Source organism: Thalia democratica, chromosome 1 (assembly GCF_965202585.1).
Source record: "Thalia democratica chromosome 1, ktThaDemo2.hap1.1, whole genome shotgun sequence".
NCBI lineage: Eukaryota > Metazoa > Chordata > Thaliacea > Salpida > Salpidae > Thalia > Thalia democratica.
Window position 1 is genome coordinate 50,161,829 of NC_139165.1, and position 20,983 is coordinate 50,182,811.

At 25.3% G+C, this 20,983-nt stretch overlaps 1 protein-coding gene across 1 annotated transcript; it reads left to right on the forward strand.

Moving 5' to 3' along the window:
• The first annotated feature begins 753 nt into the window (after positions 1-753).
• Positions 754-17,492, forward strand: LOC145832544 (uncharacterized). Its single transcript, XM_082939862.1, has 19 exons — positions 754-856; positions 2,009-2,096; positions 3,530-3,636; positions 3,702-3,783; positions 5,186-5,391; positions 5,862-6,018; positions 6,673-6,794; positions 7,464-7,601; positions 8,115-8,340; positions 9,182-9,330; positions 11,337-11,403; positions 11,526-11,660; positions 12,791-12,847; positions 13,126-13,229; positions 14,197-14,260; positions 15,071-15,167; positions 15,316-15,395; positions 15,757-15,932; positions 15,990-17,492. The coding sequence occupies exons 1-19, from the start codon at positions 789-791 to the stop codon at positions 16,366-16,368; spliced, it is 2,502 nt and encodes an 833-aa protein (XP_082795988.1). The 5' UTR covers positions 754-788; the 3' UTR covers positions 16,369-17,492.
• Positions 17,493-20,983: the final 3,491 nt, after the last annotated feature.

A 20,983-nucleotide genomic window follows, 5' to 3' on the forward strand; every position in this document is an offset into this window, starting at 1 on the left:
CAGTTGTAGTTTTACAAGTTTGAACTACTAAAGAATATGTACTTCTTAATAAGTTGGTAGCTAACTAAAGAACACTTGGTGAAATATATTAGGAACTCAATAGATTCTTTGTTAAATAAAATAACTAAATAAGCAACAGTTTTACCACACTTCAAGGATAACTCAGAATATTTAAAATTTTTTAAAAATCTCAGGATGAATCAGGACAACTCAGGATATTATGAATTAAGAAAACTCAGGATGACTAGGATAGTTTTGTTTATTTTTTATATAAAAACTCAGAATAGTTTTAAGATTTTTATTAATTTTATTTTTTTCCACCCATAAGGAACCTAGTGTACTCTTGTACTTTAACTGGCTATGTTTTAAAAAATATTTAATATTTTTAGATATTTAAAAAGCAACTTGTAGCTTAGATCAAGTTGTAAAAAAATATTTTCTCCTTAAAGATATGTACAAGTTTTACATTAATTTAACTTTAAGCCTTTAAATTAATTTTTTTTTTAACTTTAAGTTTTTCTATTTGCTTTTTCCCTTATACTTACTAAAGAAAAACTTATTAGTAACATATTTATTGTTTTTAGTTGAGATTTCAAATTTATTAAGAAAAAGTATATATATATAAAATAAAAATTCAAGTTTTATCCCTTAACTAATAATAAAACTTTTTTGTTGCTTAAAATTACAAATATATAAATTTAAATGTTTTTTTTTTTATATATTAACTAGTTCAATGATTTTTCTTTCAGAAACAAGCACAAGCCTACGTATGGTGCTTTAATTTTACTATGCTAAGTTGTTCTTTAAGTTCACAATTCCAAAAAAGTGCTCTAATAATGTTTAACCCATTTAGGAAGTAAGTGTGCTTGTATTCTTATGCTCCAAGAAGTTTATCACAAATTACTTAAGAAATTGATTACTTAAAATATTACGTTTTTATATAAGTTGAAATCTAACAAATGTTTTTTATATTTTTAATGTTATTTTAAACAATGTTGTTAAAATAAAGTATATATAAAACTATTTTGGTAAATAAAACATTTAAATCAGATTCTTTTCATATTTATAAAGTTTTTTGTTTTTTTTATTTATTTCTTTTGTTACTTGCTTATAACCTTAAAAAGCTTATATAAGATTTTTTTCTGAGTAAATACTAATATTTTTATTTATAATAATTTTTAACTACCCCTCTGTTACAATATGAAATTAAGTTGTTAAATTTTAATGTTTTATGTTACGTAAGAATATTTTTGTTCCGCATTAGTTAGCAAAGAGTTTACTGTAGACTAAGACTGTGCTTAGTTTGCATTTATAAAACTTATATAAATTCTTAAATTAATTTAAGTTTTTTGCTTGCTTTTAAATTTTTTTTATTACTTTTTCCTTAAATTCTTATGTTTTACAATTTTAATAAAAAGCTAATAAAGTTAGTATTCTTTTTGAGTAGTAAGTATTGTATTTTTTATAATTGACTAGTTTAGCTCTTCATCTTTTTCAATAAAAAAATAAGATAACATATTTTTTCGTATTAATCTACTATATTTAAAATCAAGATCTTTTTTCTGTATTATGCATTTACAAATAAGTACTTTAGTTTTTGAAATAAATTTGTAAAATCATTTTAAAAACTTATTTGACCTTTAAATCTTACATTTATTTAAATTTACTTTAGCTATTCAAATTTAATCTGTTGTATTGATGAAACTAGGTTTGTGTTATATAGTTATCGGAATTTTAAATTTATACAACATGTTCTTTTATGTATCAAATATATTCTTTTCTTTAAAAGAATCTTAATAAAATAATATGAAGAGAGTAATGACTATATTATTGTTTTGTTACTTTTATTTTTTATACTTAAAATAAATGATTAAGAAGTATATTATGTTAATCATTACATTCACTTAAAATTTTATTATAATTATTTAAACTACATAAAAGCTATAAGTTTTATTTTAAATTATATTATATTACTACTTCATTTTTAAAATTTTACTTAATTTTCTAGTATCACTGAAGCTCTAAATCATGAAAGCAGTCAAAAAGTTGTCATTGATAAAAAATACATTGACAAGTCTTCAAAACTTATGGATAAGGTAAGTGTTTTTGATGTCAAATAGTTGTGTATCAAATAACCTTAAAAGTTAATAACATATGTTAAAAACTTTAAAAAAAATTTCAACACTTTATAAATTAAATAATAATAAAGTTTTCAATATTTTTCTTTATACCATATATTTGAAAATTAAGCTACTTTCTATATGTAGGTGAAATAATTTTTCACATTTAACACTTCAGTTTATAACTTGATAAAAATACACTGAGCTAGAGGTTGGAAACTTCTCTACATTACTGGCCATATATAACAGTATTTTTACATAACAGGCATTTTTGATTTATTTGACATAAGTGTTCGCAGGTCGTAGAATTTTAGCATGTTTGTGCATTTTTTTTTGTCTTTTAAATCCTTGTGAAATAAGTACTACCTACATCCTACTAACAGTTAAATTTGAGATAATAAACTTTTAATAATATCTTTTTTTATATTTCTTATTTTCTTTTAGAGTTTTAGGCTGTATATTGACAACCTTTACAACACAAAAAATAAATTTTAACTACATACAGGGTTGCCACTTTACCTGGAAACCTTGAAAAACCTGGAATTTGAGAAATTTTGAAAAAACCTGGAATTTTGATCAAAAAACCTGGAATTAATAGTTTTAATATTTTCAATACTAAAATTTCAATTTGACACAAAAAATCTATCATATAAATAAGATTTTTTTGTCATCATCAAAAATTTTTTTTATTAAATATCACATTTAAAGTAACTTTACAGCATCTTTTCAATGCTTTTATTCTATTTAACACAGTTTTCTTTTATAGAAATTAACTTAAAACTAAAAATAGACCCAAAATGCTTGACTTTAAAAACCTGGAATAAATTTTAGAAAAAATGAGTGGCAACCCTGTACATAGTATATTTACAAAAATAGATGAGATTTTAAATGTTGTTGAAAAGACTTTATTGTTATTGTACTATATGACTATATAAAGTTTTTTATGCAAAATTTATTAAATGTAATTTGTATGAATTTCGTTCAAATATTTTTATAATGAGTTAAAGTTTATGAACTGAAAAAGAATCAAATTTTATGATAACCCACTTATTTTCCTAAAATTTAAATTTCCTTTGTATTCCCTGGTTTTCCATTAAAATTTCACTCTTAAATAAACTTGAAAATATTTTTTGTCAGTAATTTTGCAAAAATTTTGTAACTAGTTTTATTATATGTTTATATTACATTGATGTAAAATACTTAGAGGTGATTACTTGTGGTAGAATTTAAAATCTAAGCTGAAAATAAACTTGGTTGTGCACAAAATTTGAAGAATAAAAATAAAATATGCCTTAGGATAGTTAAAAAACAAAGATAAAGTATTTTAGATACTTTTTTTTTTTAATAGATTGACTGCTCCAGTGCACAGTTTTTGTACAAATTTTACATTTTACAATTTTTTATAACAGGTTGCCAAACTATGTCAGAACTCCAAAATGAATTTAAAAAATAGCCCTCCATACATACTAGATATTTTGCCAGATACATACAATCATTTACGAACTATAATAAGCAAGTTTGTGAAGAATTCTAATAAGTTTTTTAGTCTTTGAATGAAATTTTTTAAACTGTCTATTGCAGGTATGAAGACAACCTTCAATTTCTAAACAACTGTGATTATTTCCGAATTTTTCTTGACAACTTAATAAAAAAATGTAAAGAAGTATGTTTTTTTTTTTCATTTTAAGTAACAAAATAATTAGTCAAATATTGTAATATTTGTTAGATTTCAATATGCTTTACTTCAAAATGTCCCTTTTTATTGTTGGTTTTTACTTTTAGCGTTTTAAAAGTAGCATTAAATTATTCAGGTGTTCTTGTAGTGAAGATACATTTTACTTAAGCTTATGATATATGTATTTTTTGAAATAAAAGAAATCTTATACATTACATGACAGTATATTTCATGTTAGACAATTAGTGTTTTAAGGTTTTTTTATTTACTTCTGGTTTATTTTAATTGGTTTCTAAAATTTAATATCTTAATTTTGTACTTTTTTACAATATATTGAATCACCTGTAATTTTTAATTAATTAAATTTGTCAATAAAATGTACAGAATTTAGTGGTATTATTTTTTTCAATTAATTATTCACAAATTTGTTCTTGGTAACTACTGTTATTGTTTTTTTAGAATCTCCTTTACAAATTTTATTAAGCAATGAATATTAAGTTAATATAGTATAGTGAATTTTAAAACTAAGTAAATACTCTACATATAATTTTCTATTTATTAGTTTAACTAGATATGTTGAAATTTGATTTAAAAATTATTTATTGAAGATTATTTGAATTAATAATTGCTTACTAAGCCCACTAATTAATTGCTTTTTCTAAATAAAGAAATATATACATTAAGTCACATTATTAATAAAAAGTGATTGTTTTTTTGTACTATAGTAACTTTTTAGTTTTTTTTTTAGCGAGACGTGTTTGATTTTTAATCTTCAATTTTAATTTTTGCAGTTTTGAGTTATTGTTTTTTATATTTTCAAAATTTTTAAGTGAATTAAGTTAAAACATAAGTAAAGTATATGCTATTAACAGAAGTTATATTTGATTGTTTGTTGCTTTTGTAATATTTAATGTGAAATCATGATTTGTTATAACGGAAGTTGTTGGTTTGATGTATTTAAAGTTACAACACTTTTTTTTATTAAACTTTAAGTATTAGTAGTTAAGATAAAAATTTTCCAACACAAGTTTATTATCTTTAGAAATTTACAAAATATACCAAGTTGCACTTTAACTCAGAACATACTCCTTTAGATTAAGTAGAAAAAAATCTATTTTTATCTATTCAACAAAAATAGTATGTTATTTTTAGTTATAGTACAAGAATATTATTATAAGAATGCTATTTTCAAGAAAGTGTTGGTATTATAATTAGTATACATTGCTTATATTTGCAATGTCTATTTTTATTTTCTAAATCTAATTTGTAATTTTGATATTTTCAATCACTCGATACAAACAAAAACAAATTTAATAGATGTTAAAACTAACTTTAAATAAGTTTCGCAATTCGTATAAAAGTAAATAAATAATTTATAAAATTGTTTTAGGCAATAAAGCTTTTCAAGGATGGTAAAGAGCGGATATTCGATGAAAAGTCAACCCACAGAAGAAGTTTGACAAAATTGTCATTGGTCTTCAGTCACATGCTTGCCGAACTCAAGGCTGAATTTCCTAACGGTCACTTTATTGGTGAAAATTATCAAATAACTAAAAGCGATGCTGCAGCATTCTGGAATTCTACATTTGGAACGAAGTTAGTTTGTTTATTTTATTGAATATTTATGGTAAGGAAGTTTTTTTTTGTGAAAGTTGAAATATTATGTGTAGTAATTAAAAGTAAATCACAGACTTAAATATAAATAAAATACTATACTTATATTTTGTTTTTAAAAACTAGATTGGTTTTTCAATCAATCGATTACACAGGTTTAAGTATTTCATTTCGTTGTTAAGTTATAGTATTAATTTAATACTTAAAATACACTCTCTTAATTTTTTTGGCGCCAACTTAATTTAAAATTTTAATGTACATTTATTTTTTTATGGTTTTTAATGTTTCAAAAAAAAAAACTTAATACTGCTTGGATCACTTCAAACTTATTTGCTTAAGAGTAGTACATTTTATTTTAAAGTAAGCCAATGATAATTCTTTAATTTTGAAAAAAAAACCTTTGGATTATATCTACTCTACTTATTAATAATTAAAATTTCTTAACTAAACAGGACAATAGTGCATTGGAAAGTTTTCAGGCAGGAACTGCAAAAAGTTCACTCTTTATCACTTGGTATAGAAAGCATAGCTTTAAAGTCAACAATTGATCTCGTTTGTAATGACTACATCTCTAATTTTGAATTTGATGTTTTCACTCGCCTTTTTCAGGTTGGTGGTTTATAGACCTTTCAGTTTACATTTTAGCCAAAAACTTAATTTAAAGAGAAATAGTAACGATCTTAAGTTCGTGTTTAAAAGCAAAGTTTACTGAAGTTTATTCCTTTTGATTTATCAATTATTTTTATTTATCTTTCCTATAAATGTATACTTAAAGTAGTTAGTATTCAGTCTTATATGGTTGTACTTTATTGTACTATTTCTTTTGTGTTCTTTTTAAAATTAAGATAAAGAATTTATTTTTCTGTTTTTTTTACTTCAATTAATGTTATTAATTTAAAAAATATTCAAAATTACTAGCTAATAGTTTGTTAGTACAGATCCTAACGAAACAAGTTCGTTGGAATATACAATAATAAAAACAACTTGCACAGTATTTTTCCTTATTTAACTGACATACTGAGTAACATTTAACTTGCTCATTTTTTGAAACTTTTAGCAACTCCGTGGAACTGAGTTAATAGTTTAACACAGAAAATCATATGTCAGTTAAATAAAGAAAAGTACTGTGTAAACTGTTGTTATTATTGCTTTAAATTTATTATTCGTTTTATTTAGATAGAAGCTGTATTTAATAATTTTATTATAATTGTTCTGTATTTTAATCATTTTATGCAAACTTTGATTGAATTTTTAAAATGTTAGCCGTGGGCAACACTGTTAAGAAATTGGAACATGTTAGCTGTGACACATCCTGGTTATATGGCTTTTCTCACCTATGATGAAGTTAAAGCTAGGCTTCAAAAGTACATTAACAAACCTGGCAGGTAATTTCTTTCGTTAAAATTTTTATTTTTTAGTACCACTTTGTAAAGTATCAGAATATCAATTTCTTTAAACATTTAAGTATTAAGTATTGCTTAAAATGTTAAGTTTTAATAAGAATGACGAGTTTTGTTACCTAATGAGAGTGAGCAGTTTCATAAAGTTGTTTAGATGTCTCTCAATGTTTGATTGTTTGTCATAATAGATTTTGAAATACCATAAAGTTGTTAAATTTTTGTGACCTTTGCTCGTTTTAATTTTTTTAAATTTAATTTTTACTGCCTAATTGCCAGTATTAACATTTCAAAGTACATATCAAAAGTAATTTTGGTTGTTTTAAGTAGAGTAACAAAAGATATACATACACGAAAATTAGGCATCACCTAAAAGTTATAAATCTTCTAAAAATTTTAATTTTTCTTGAATAGAACTTATACTTGAAACTTAATTTATATAATTTAAACATAGTTAAGTCTTTTTGTTTAAGAAATGTTTAAAAATGTATATTAAAATTGTTAATCAAAGATTTGAGATTAAAAAGTGACTCTTAAACAACGCCCTACACTAAAGTTTTCCTAATAAATATATCGAACACTATTGTCGTGTTTAAATTTCATAACTAAATTTGTTCAACAAATTTATTATATAATTGCTACTATATGCTGTTTCAGTTTCATTTTTCGTCTGAGCTGTACTCGGTTGGGTCAATGGGCGGTCGGTTATGTGACTTTGGAACGGAATATATTGCAAACTATACCGCAAAATAAATCTCTTTGTCAGGCTCTAATTGACGGTTTCAAAGAACATTTGTTAGTTTTGCAAAATCTCGTAGTAAATTGTTTTTATACATTATCTGTTTTTACTTTACTAAAGTTTTACTTTGTTTTTAGTTTGTTTTCTGTGTTAGCTATAAACTTTTCCATCTCATATAAACTAAGTTAAAAGCTAGTTATAATATTAAAAACTTAAATACTAGTTTAAGCAGTGGCTTGGTTAATTTATGACTTTAGAAGTATTAAATAATTGATTTGTAGATTTCTAACAGTGCTATGATATTTAAAAAATGTTTATAGTCAGTCATGTTAAAACTTTTAAATCAATAATTCATTTTAATATTTAGTATTAGTTGAAAATAAGCTTTTTCACAATGAAGGTACAGTTATCAAGTTGTTATTAATTTCAATCATTTATTATAAAAAAATAAACTCATATAATTATCTCTAGTCCTAGACAGAATGTTAAGTTATTTTTATCTAAAGTTTATGTAGGATTTTTTCTACGTTAGTTTCTAGTAGTATATAATAGTTTTCAAACTGTAACAGTTACCTTTATCCCGACGGCAACTCGATCAACCCCGACTTGTCGTCGCTGCTCGAGTACAGTTCCGACGGTTGCAAGCGCATTGAGGTGTCCCAGGAGCAGTACGAGATATACTGCGAGATGGGCTCCACTTTCGAGCAGTGTAAAATTTGCAACACGCTCGACAAGAACATGAAGCTGGAGCCTTGCGGACATCTCATATGCAACGAGTGTCTTGAATCTTGGCAGGTACTCTATTGGCAGAAGTTGAATTTTTTATAAGAAAATAATGTTTTGAATACTATAAAAAACTGATTTTGAGTTAAACTTTTAATATTTTTTAAATTTAAAGTTAAGAAGCTTTGATAGTATTCAGCCTAATTTAATTCATAAAATTTCATGTGCTGTACAATTGGGGAGCAAAAAAAATTATCCATTTACCACAATACTTTGGCATATATTAGTTTTTATACAAAACAATTGTTTCAATTTGAAAAATAAATATAGTTATAATACTGTTGGTGGAGTATTTAAGATGAAAACATATCATAGGAAACTTTAAATATTTGTGAAAGCATATTTAAATATACGAACGTAAATATTTTTCACTTGTTTCTCATCAACTTTGTTTTGTTTTTCTTTTCAACTCTGAAGTAGTTTTTAATTTTTCTCTATACTTGAATAGTTTAAGCAACCTTTCAAAGGTTTTATATCGATTAAAGTTAACAAAAGATGACATAAATTAGTTAGCTAAAGGTATTTAAGTATATCATTTTATATTGTTGATTCGCTCTTTTTTTTACAAAATTAAAATATAGTATTGTTTAACAAACTAAGTGTTTCTTTGCTGTTAAATAATTGTATGGCTATAAACAGCTTAAATTTTCTAATGCTAACATAATAACAACGAAAATTAAATAATTTAAATGTTTTATTTAATTTTATTTAAACTAATTTACTTGTTTTGTTATCGATTTTTTGTGAAAACAACTTCGTATAAATTTTTCTTGTCTGTTTTATATTACTGCAAATATTTTAGCATAAATTTAAAAAACATTCCACTAATGTGTAACTCATGTAATCTCTAAAGGTGCAAGAGAACACATGTCCGTGGTGCAGAAGCGAGATTAAAGGAACGGAGCAAATTGTTATTGAACCGTACAATAAGCAGCCCGCTGATTCTAGCTCTTCGGAAAGTGGATCCGTTGATGATGTTTCCGAAAACACAAACAAACCCAGGTCAGAAGTTTGACCGTCACATATATTTTTGTCTATATTAAAATTTCTACTGAGTTTTAAATATTTTAAATAATTTTGTTTTTTTTTGTTTTACTTGTGGTAGCTTTTTATTTTCATCTCTTATTTTTCAAAGTGGATTACTGTTATTGGCTTCTATAAACAAAAATTAAGAATAATTTTCAATTTAAAATATTTAAGCTACACAGAAATGTGTATAGAGTATGTTTTAAGACAATAAATACTGCTTGTGTTTTTTACTATTAATAATTTTGTAAGAATTTTCCTGTTGCAGTGATTAATACGTTTTTTCTATAAATGCTTCTCACTGTAAAGATGTATATTGATTTTTATAGTTTTTCATCGTGATAAGAGTTGTATTTCTATTAAAAAAACATTAAATTTTTTATTTTATACTTTTTATTATAACATTTATAAGTATATACTTATCTATCAATACTCTACTCTTGACAAATAACTTACATTAAGTTATTTGTTAACTTTTTTCTTTGTTAAAAAGTTACTGCTATATCTTAATCACTAAAAACAAAAAACTCAAAAAAAATTGTGAAACATTTATTTTTAATTATATTTAATAAGAATCAACTGTGGTATAAATAATAAGTATAATGATCAAATAACAAGTTTTAGTAATAAAATTAATACTTTAGAATAAAAAAGTTAAATTGCTTCAATAAATTAACAAAAGCTTTTGAAACTAGCAAAAATGTACTTGTATAAAATTTTTTTTTTTTCACTTAAATAATTTTTATTAGAAATTAAATTATCAGTTGTATACTTTTAATTTAAACCTTGCATCATAGAGGTTATTTTAAATAGTGTTTTGTACTCTAACTAATCTTAGTATCTCTGTAAATACTTAAAAATAAGAAAAAGGGTTACCTAACATGTTTTCTGTTTAACAGATGAAACATAAAAAATAACTATTTGAAAACTTAAATTTTTTTTTTAAGATCAAGTTTTTTAAGGAAAAACTTTAAAGACTTTTTTTAATTATCGTAGTGCATCTATTTAAGTTTTTAAAAGGCAAACGTATGATACTTAAAAAAAATATTTAAAGTAGGGAAACAGTAAGGTATTAAGCTTGCATTTTAAATAAGTAGCTAACAATTTTTAGTTTATAAAATAGTTGAAAGCAAAAGTGGGTCATGTGTTTAAAAAAATGTAAAACTTTAACAAGCACTATGCATCATACTTCTACTTAACTTGAACTTATAAACTTAATAAGTTCATTTTTTTTAAAATATACTTTAACTAATTCTAAACAACGTTTTAAACTTCATAGTTGTTTAATACTAGTCTAATGTATTACTTTCTAAGAATTTTTATTATAACTATTTGTTTTTTATGTTGTAAAAATAACTCAATTATATTTCGAATAATTGCTATGATGTTTTACTTTACTTCTTATATCTAATTAACAGTATTAGTCTGTTTAATTATTTTTACTGTGAAGTTTTCATTGCTAAACACAAAACCATCAACCTTGTTGGGTTTTCTGTTATCAAAGAAAATATTTGATTTTCAATTGGAATTTTTTATCTGAAACTACTTTTTAAAATGTATACTGTATTAAGTTTTCTATAATAATTGTTTCTGAAAAATATTGAGTGTCAAATAATTTTAATTGAAATAACTTTACTTTTTTATGTGATACTTCCTTGTGTTACGTAGTTATGAGAAGGTATGTGATGATTAAGAAATATTTTAATATAGAACTTTTTCCGAAATTAAACTATCAATTGAAATATAAATTGATTAAGCATAGTCAAAACTACGATAACATTTGTTTACGGAATTTTGTTTGTTTTTTTTCACGGTTTTGTTTATTGATTTGAATTGGAACACTTTCTAAAAGCAAAAAAAAAACACGAAAGAATATTATAATTTTGCAGGCAATGTAAAAGAATTTTGGATAAATATCATTGCTCAACTCATAAAAGTTTGATTAGCTTTCTACAAACATACTTATTCAATTAATTTTGCAGTAAAAGTGAAACTTCCACAAGCAAGAAAGAAGACGATGCCGTTCAATTACCAACACAAACTTCCCACGTCAGTTGTTTGTAAAATATTAACAAGTATTCCATTTTGCTTTCCGCGTTTTTTTTTTCAAACAAAAGTCTTTTTAAATAACTTTTTGACGGTTTAAAAATCTGACTTTCAAATATTGACAGTCACCAGCCGACTTGTTAATGCCCGCAAAAGACCTGCCCACCCTGGTCTCCGCCAACAGCTCGCCCAAGCTGCCAGTCCGTAAAGTCCCACCTCCCCCCACCAGCCTACCACTAGTTCCGTCCACGTCAAAATCGGTAAATTATTATTTTTTAGCTTAGTGTGTATACTATTTCAGAGCAGATTAGTAAAAGTGTAAAATTTTTAAGTAAGATAATTGATTTAGTGTTTTAATTGATTAAAATGATTTTTTTAATTTAGTAAGTTAAACGTGTTTATTATACTGTATAGCAGAGCTTGTCATCAACAGTTTTTTTTTTATGAATATATTTATTGTATAATAAAAGTTTTATTTATGTGTATACTTTCATTGAATACATAAAAAGAGTTTAAGATCTTATATGAAAATATATTGACTTGTATATTATAAATTCTTACCTTTTTTTTAAATTAAGTTAAGAAAACTATTTCATTTAAAGTAATACAGGATTGCCACACACTTGGTAACTCAGGCTGGTTTATACTTTTGAAAATTTCAGGCCAACTCAGGCTTTAAAACTTTTATTTCTTGAAATTTGTGCTTTTTTTTTTGTTTTTTAAGGCATTTGAGCATATAGGTTTTTATCAGTTATTTGCTTGTAACTATTATATATTTTTGATTTTCTCATAAACTCAGGTTAGTTAACTCTGACTGACATTTATGCTTCAAAGAGTGGTAATCCTGGTATTAGGTTTTGGTTTATTTTCCAATGAAAAAATTAAGATAATATTTTAATAAATAAAACAAGTTGTACTTTTGACTAAAAAGTATTTTTTACTTTTTTAAATCCATTATTATTAAATTTAAAACGAAAGTGTTTTTTGTTTAAAACCAAAAAGTTGTTCGATAAACTTTTAATAACAATTAGATAAGTATAAACAGGTTTGCTAAGAAACTTGGAATCGTTGAAAAACCTGGAATTTGATCAAATGTAAAAAAACCTGGAACTCTAAACAATTTTTACTTGTAAAGTAACGAAATTTCGATTTGACACAAAAAATTTATTTATCATCAAAAAAATTATTAAAAACAAGTTTAAAGTAGCTTAAAAAGTATCTTTTCAACGTTGTTATACTACTTCAGAAAGTTTTTTACCTTTAAGCTTAATTTTATACTACAAAAAACCCAAAAACTTGTACTTTTGAAAACCTGGAAGAAATTTCTTAAAAACCTTTGGCAACCCTGTATATGATAAACAGTATTTCAATAATAAATTTTTTTGATCAGATATCAATAGTACCACCTGAACCCGTTGTTGAACCCGTTATTTGTCCTTCAAAATGTGTAAGTTTCAAGTTTCTATTCATCATCAATTATGTCTATGAAAAATAGTTTAATGAACAATTTTTTTTTCCTATTTATTCAAAGACTTAAAGATTTAATTTATAAACGATTTTTAGAGGCTGTTTTACTATAGATGTCAGCAAATTTAAAATGAATAGTTATATAGCTTACACTTAGCACTCAAAGATAGAAAATCTTTATCATTAAGTTTTTTGTTGAAATCGAATTATTAATTCAATTTTCTATATTTTCAGTTTCTAATTAGTCGTTAATTTTAGAATCCATTGAGATCAAGAAATGATGAAGAAACTCCCGAAATTCCACCGAGAATTCCCAATTCTTTAAGCTTCAACTCCAAGCATAATTCTCGACAAAGTTTTTGGTGAGATCTTTTAATTGGTTTTACATAATTGGTATTAGTTTATTATATATTTTTTTAATCTGAATTTATATCGTTATTTCATTCAACATATACCGTTGTATAACACATCGTACAAACAATTTATTATAGATATTAAGTAAAATCTAACAAAAAATAGTTTTTCAGTATGCCGATAGTTTTTATACTTAAAAATAATTTTAAGTTAACATTGCTTTTATATGCATTTTTATCTCAACTGAATGTTGTTATTATTTATCATTAAAAACTTCTATGGTGATTTTTACATTTTTATCTTATTGTTTATTATCAACACACACGACAAGACCGCATTCTTTTTTGATTATGACGTCATAATTTACTTTGCGTCGTCGCATTGACGTGCTCTTTCATCCATATCTTAAAAAACACTGTGAAACAATTAAACTATTTTTTCCTGTAAAAAAATACTTTTCAAAATCGCCCATTACTGTTCTTTTAAAACTTTTAAACTCAAACTTTCAAATAAAAACCAGTTGCGTATTTTTTTAGTGCAAAATTGTTTTAAAAGATATAAACTTTAATTTTTGCTATCCTTAGTTTAATTGATTTTATGATTTAAACCATGTATATAGACAAACTATTCCTATGTATGTTTTTAAGCTTTATAATAAAGTAGTTTTAGTTAAATGTCATTTCGTAAATATAGATGTAGTTTATTAAAAAAGATAGTGTACATACAGTTGTTTAATTAACCTTTTTTTAATATATTTTCTAAAATTTTTGATGAAAAATTTGAAGCATTGACGTTCTCAATTACAAACAACATAGCAATTTAGCTAAAGTTTGTTTGAGTCAAAGTTGAAGTGGTAAACTTACCATTACATCATGAAACAATATATTGTGTTCGCCTATTTTCCCACGGCTAGCGTTATTAGTTTACGAATTGTACTTCAGTTGTTTTAAGCAATTTGGTTTTATAACTTTGCAGGAGTTTTGATCCTCAGTTACAAGAATCATCGTCCAATTGGCAACAAAGACCTTTAACTAAATCGGTATGTTTGATTTTTTATACAATTTTTAAAATTACTGCAAATTTGGCTTTTTGCGCAGCGGTTTTTCCTATTTTAACCATTTATTCAGATTAGTTTTCCCACTTAGCTTATCTTAATTTCTTACACTTAAAATTTGTAATTGCACTTTTTCACTCCATCATCTTGTACAAAAGTATGTGTTTTGAATAGAAAATAAAAATTTGGTTTCAAGGGTTAAAACTAGAATGTTTTGTGCCTCGAGTTTTGATAAATTGTTTAAAACAATTATTAAGTGATGAGGTTAAGAATAAAAAATACCGGTAAAAATAAAATTTATTATATTGGCTTTGATAAAAGTTCTGAAATCTAACCAGATTAGTGAAATAATAACGTGCTACTTGAAAAATTGTAAGTCATTAGTAGTTTATTTTAGGCTGTATCTAAAACATGTGAAAAATAAGTTATAGTAAGTTAATTTAGTTGCTGTTTTTTAAGATTAATCCACTTTAAATAGACAATATTTTTATGTATTACTAAAATTAACGCGATTGAATTTTTAGAAATAAGAAAGCTTGTTTAAACTTAAAAAGACTGTTATAAAGCAATATTTTAGTTACTCATATTCTTTCTAGATTAATTTAGTTTATTATTATTTGCAGTGTTATTGATACTCTGTTAAACTACTCGGTTTTTATGAGAAGTTTACCTTTGCTTCTTTGCTATACATTTATAAATAATTAAGGTCTTTTTATATTGATCCCCGTTAGGAGATGAAATTTTACATTTTTAAAAGTTACTGGTTATTCTTAAACGCAGCATTAAATTTTTCAGCCGGAATTTTCTCAACAAGCGATAGGAAATTCTCCGAAACCACTCCCGAGGCATCACAGAAGACCACAGTCGAGCGTCTTGGAAAATAACAGCTCTTGTAAGTTAACATTTTGTTCGGCATATTATAAAATGTTAACAGTTGTAAGTTTTTTTTTCAATATTTTACTTGTACAACACATGTTTAAAGCTTATCAAAGTTGAGTTAGTATTATAATTGAGAAGTAAAATTGAAAACTGTTTTACAGACCTGAGAAACAAACTACCAAGCAATTTTAATTCAATGAATTTTTTCAATCCACCAGTTGCACCCAGGTCTGAGATAAATGTAAGTTTATAAACAGCTTTGCATTAACTTTATTACTTATTTTATGATAGTTTCTACTCATTTTTAAACTACTTATTAAAGTTTTTTTTATTTATAATGAAACTATTAAATACTTTTTTTCTAAACATGAAATTATTTAATAGATAGTTTAGAAAACCTTTAAAAAATTTATTTATTAACTAATATAAAAGCTTTATAAAATAGTTCTTTTTTTATATAATCAAAAACATTACTTGTACTAAGTTATTTACTATTGCTTTTGTTTGTAGTTGTAACGCTTTCTTAAAATTTTATTTCCAATACTTTTTGCTTTAGATCATAAGAAAATTAATAAAACAACTTTTACGAATTTTCATTTCAGGGCAACCAGGCGTCATCGTCAAGGCAAGCTCCCCCGCCGCCCCCCGCAAACTTGCTGGACAATAAGCAGCCGGGCGGTCTGTACTGCTTTGCAGCCGACGAAGCAGCAAACACTCCCAAGAGAAGAATTCCGGCCGAATACGACTGGATCGTTCCCAGCGCGGCAAACAAATCGAGGTTTCTACAATGTTTTGTTTTGATTTTTTCTTTAAATAACCTTTTTTTTGTAACCAGTGCGGAGTCATCCCAGCACGTTCTCCGCCCTCCGCCGACCGTTCCTCCGCGCAACAACGCGTCACGTGACCGCAAGTTCGGGGTTTCTTCCACCAAGGCGGCGCCCGGCGTTCCGCCCAGAAACTCCAAACCTTTCTCCGCCAACTTCCAGCAGCCGCCTCCGAGGCCTCCAAAAACCTCCTCCGCACCGCCCCCGGTTCCTTCACGCGACGCTAGCGTCGTCTCGCTTGGTAGTGTCGAGCAGGACGAAAAAATCGCCCGCCTGATGGCGCTAGGCTACTCGTTCGATCACGTGGGAAGGGCGCTGCAGGTGGCCAACAACAGCATGGAGAAGGCTATCAAGATACTCAACAATTTTGTCGTCAGCAACAAGCGATGACATTTCAACTGCTGCTGTTCCCGAAAGTTGTTGTGACTTCTGCTGCTACATGACACGAATCTTAAGATTTTTAAACTATTGCTAACAGTTGTTGTTCTTGAACTATTCTTTTAAGCGATATAAGCTTTGGGTTTTAATTTATTTACAATGTAATATGAAAACTTGTTTTAGAAAGGAGTTTGAAAATTTCTATTGGAGAGAAGGAACTTATTTCCAAAAAAATATATCATTTGTATTTTTTAATGATAACCACAGATCTTAATTACCCACCATTTATTGTCTAAAAATTAAAAATTTTAGGTAGCTCAAGTTGTTATTTTTAAATATTTGTAATAAGTTGTTCATACTTAAGGTTGTTTAAGTTAATTTTCTGATAATGATAAGTATTTAGACATTACTTTAATCTTAAGAATTTTATATATAGTCAATTAATTTAAAGTCTTTAGAAAAATAGTTCTCAAATACTTTAAACTATTTAAAAATATCAAAACTACAAAAACTTTCAAGATGTATCTCAATCCTAGATAGTAATAAGATATAGTTTTTATACTTATTTTGTGATACATTTAAATCCAACAAATTAAATTTTCATTTTTTTTGTTTGTTCACTATATTACATAAGGTTATAAAATAGTTTAGTTTCTTTATAAGTATTAGTTATTACAAACTAAAACTATTAATAAAGATTTAGCTAAAGTTTTTGTTCAAAAAGCTTTTACCAGACTTAACCTATCAAATTCTTCTATCAAGCAAATATAATCATGTTTAAACAAACAAAATAATGTACTAATTTTGATCACATCAGAACCAATTAGAGTTTAATTAAAAGTACAGTTAATTAGTGAACATAACAAAAGGAAAAATGTCTTTACATTCCCTTCTCTTACTGCCATTTGTTTTGTATGCTTCTGCATGACCAATTTGTTTAACTCCGGCCAAAAATAAATAAGTGTCTGTATATCTTCCTAAATTATTTGAAAAAAGATAAATTTTGTTGAATGCATATTGAAGGGAATTCTACCTTTTCTTTTCCGAAAATACTCCGAATTTTTAATGTGCTTTAAAATTTACGCTGTATTTTTATTGATCGCTCACTTTTTTCAGGTTTTGTGTATCTTAATAAAATATCCATATTTAACCAAGCTATGTTTGTCTTTTTATTTAATTTATTTTGTTTCAATATTTGTTCTAATATATATATATGTTTAGCAATAATATAAGCATTATTAAACATTTATTTTGTAATAAAACCTAAGCAGTCTATGGTAATATTTTAAATTTACAAGGTTTATAATTGATAACTCATAAGTATTATAATGAAACTTAACCGACTTAATTGTTTTGTAGCTAAAATACAGACTTAACTTTTTTAGTTGAAAAGATTGCAGATCTAAATTTTTTGAAAGTACTGTGTATAGTTTAAACTTTGTGTAAAGTATTTAGACCATATAACTAATTTTGCATTGTGTATGTTAACTAAACTTAAAAATGTCTTTAAAAAAATAGGTCTTTAAGAATTCTTAAACATATTAATGTAGTTGTAAGACAAATTATTATATTTAAAGTTTATCTTAGAATAAGTAAAATTGCACATCAAAACTAACATAATCCCTTTTTTTTTGCAACTAAATAAGATATTTTTATGTAATAACTGGTTAATATTCAAACTCGTAAAATAATATTTCAGTTATTAAAAAGCTAAGTTTAGTGTTAGTTATAAAGTGTATAATTAAGTACTTAGAAATTTAAACTTTTTGAAAGTATTGAAATAATTAATTATACAATTAACTTCTACTAAGCTTTCCACTACTTTAAATTAAAAAGTCCTTAAATGATTGGATGTTGTATTAGAATTTAACAAATATGTAACTTAGTAATTGCAACTGTATATAATTTTTGTTTATATTTATGCCTTCGATCTGTATTTGTAGGCTCTTTGATAATCAAATACTTGATTGACCAAAGATATAAGATTAAACTATTTGTTTTAATGTAAAAAAGTTAAAAGAACATAGCTTAGAGTCAAAGTAAAGGCTGACAACTCACGCGCGTATAAATGTAACATCAAACAGATACACATGTCCTAATCTGACAGAGAAAAATGTCAAATCAATAGTTTTTAACCAAATTTGATAGTGGAGAATTTTTAAAATACGACAAATTATAAAGTTTCGTGCGATAAAACTTATTATGTAGATATAGACAATGAACTTTTTTTCAGGCATCTGTCTTTGAGCTTTAAAGAGAAAAAAAAATCATTATATGCCATTAAACTTATTAAAAAAAAAACTTTAAGTTAAACTAATACTTTTATATCCTTCTAATTGAGGTAGTATTTGAGTTTAATTGCTGCACTTATGTTTAATATTTTTGTACGATAACTCCATATTGATTTATCTAGTTACTCTCAAATGTCTAGCAAGTTTTATATTTTAAGAAAAAACTCAAGAAAAGTTATTAATCAAAACATTAATACTAAGACACACTTAATACCTCAGATGGCTTGTAAAGATATAACAGATTAAATAAGATGTTTCATTAAAACTTTTTGTCAACTGTCTTTTTTTTAATTAATTTTTTAAATCTTTTTATTATTAAACAACCAATACAATAGTTAAATGCTAAAAGTTTTATCGTGAATGCTCAAAGTTTTTGCTCAACAAACATTAAGCAAACAATCTTAAACTTTGAAATGCAACAGAGTGAAAAGCTTTAAGTTTAATAAATTAAGTTTTTATAAAATTATAAATACTTTAGTATTTTTCAAAGCAAACCTTTTATATCAAGCATTAAATATTTTTTCAAAAAAGTTAGTTTTAAATATTTACTTTTTTCTATAATAAATATAGGATAATACCATTTTCTAAATCTACACAACTTACCAGCATCAAAACTAGTGATCTACCGAATCCTAAATTTCAAAATAAGATTCGGGTTCGGTAGACCACTTTGAACTTTTTGAATTTTACTCAATTGTTTGTCAAAAGTTAAATGGAGTGTAAAAATAATTGATGATTTCACGCTTGTGTTGATAAAGCAGTGTTTTTTCACACTTATAAAAACCGTTTCAATTTTGATTTAGAGTTTTGCACACAGTATAAAAACTATGATAAGTTATTTTTGTTAGACTCTCAAATAAAATTAAGTACATACTTAAGGCGTTTTATCTCAGCTTTTTAGATAACCGCTTTTTTTTATTCATCATGTGTTTAGTTTTTTATGTTAGCTCGTGAACTTATTTTAATTTTTTATAATATAGCTTTTCTCTTATGAGAATATTGAAAAAATACACTTGTACGTAATTTATTTTGTTTTATTAACGTTTTCCTCAGGTAAATTCAGTGAAATCTTATCTGCATAGCTCAGGCCTTACATGGATTTTTTTTCTAAACATCTTTACTAAGGTTATCTTGAAAACTTATGACATATATTTTATGGATGAATTAATGCATTTTACTAGGGAGGTCTAGTTTACAAAGACCACGTAATTATTTAAAGTACCTTTTGTTTGGTTGACAAAAATTTCAGTCTCCATTTAGATCTTAATGACTTTTTATTTAATTGAGTCATAAATGACTTGTGACAAGGATTGTTAGACTTCTATACTTTATTTTACTTTTTTACTAATATTTAAAAAAAAACATTTTATTAGATCTTTTTTGGATAGCCTGTTAGTTAAAATAAAAATCTTAGTTGTAGTAAGGTTGTTTTTTTATAGATTTTTCATGTAATAGTCAATTATTTATATAAAGAAAAATGTCTAAATTTAATATGTAACATTAAAGCAGATTCTTGCATACTTTTAGCTATATACTTTTATTTTAACATATTTTTACATATTTAATTGATTATTTTAATTTATGAAATGTATGTTATAACTTCAAACATTTCAATACTTTATTTTCAAAACAATGTTCTAAAGAAAAATAATCTGTTAATAATAAAATATTAACTAACTTTTAATAAATTTTTATTTTATTTAAGGTTTTTATTTTGGAGCGAAAGATTGTTATGAAAACAAAATCTTAAAACAATTGAAATTATATTATTCTCTTTAGCAATAACAGGAGAACCATGAACTGTTATTATTTTTCAGATTCATATATTTCTTTAAACGTGCATTTAGTTGAATAAAAATTTTGAGTTCAAACACCGTGTTTGGCATTGCCGGGAAATGGAGGGTGAGCACACTGGCCAAAACATTTGTAATTACAATCAGGATATGCTTCGTAATTTGAATATTACCTTGGATCATGTTCACGTATTTTTGAGACAATGCAAGAAAAATTTAAAAGCACAAACAAAACAAAAAGCCTTCCTTCTTGTTAAAGATGTGGATACAAGGTGGAACTCAACATATTTTATGCTAGAAATACTGAAAGCGTAAAGTCACTTGTCCGGTACTATGTGGCTAACTATAAAAACGATCAAGATTCGACTATCACAGCTAAAGAATGGCAATTGATTAATCACAATCTTCTACTGCTTGAACCTTTTTTTTGTAACAAAGGTGTGTAGTAAAAACAATGCATTGCACTCAAGCGTGATGTCGCATGCAAGATCACTGACGAGTTTACTAAAATTAATGAAAATTCAGAAAAACTATCAAATGCTT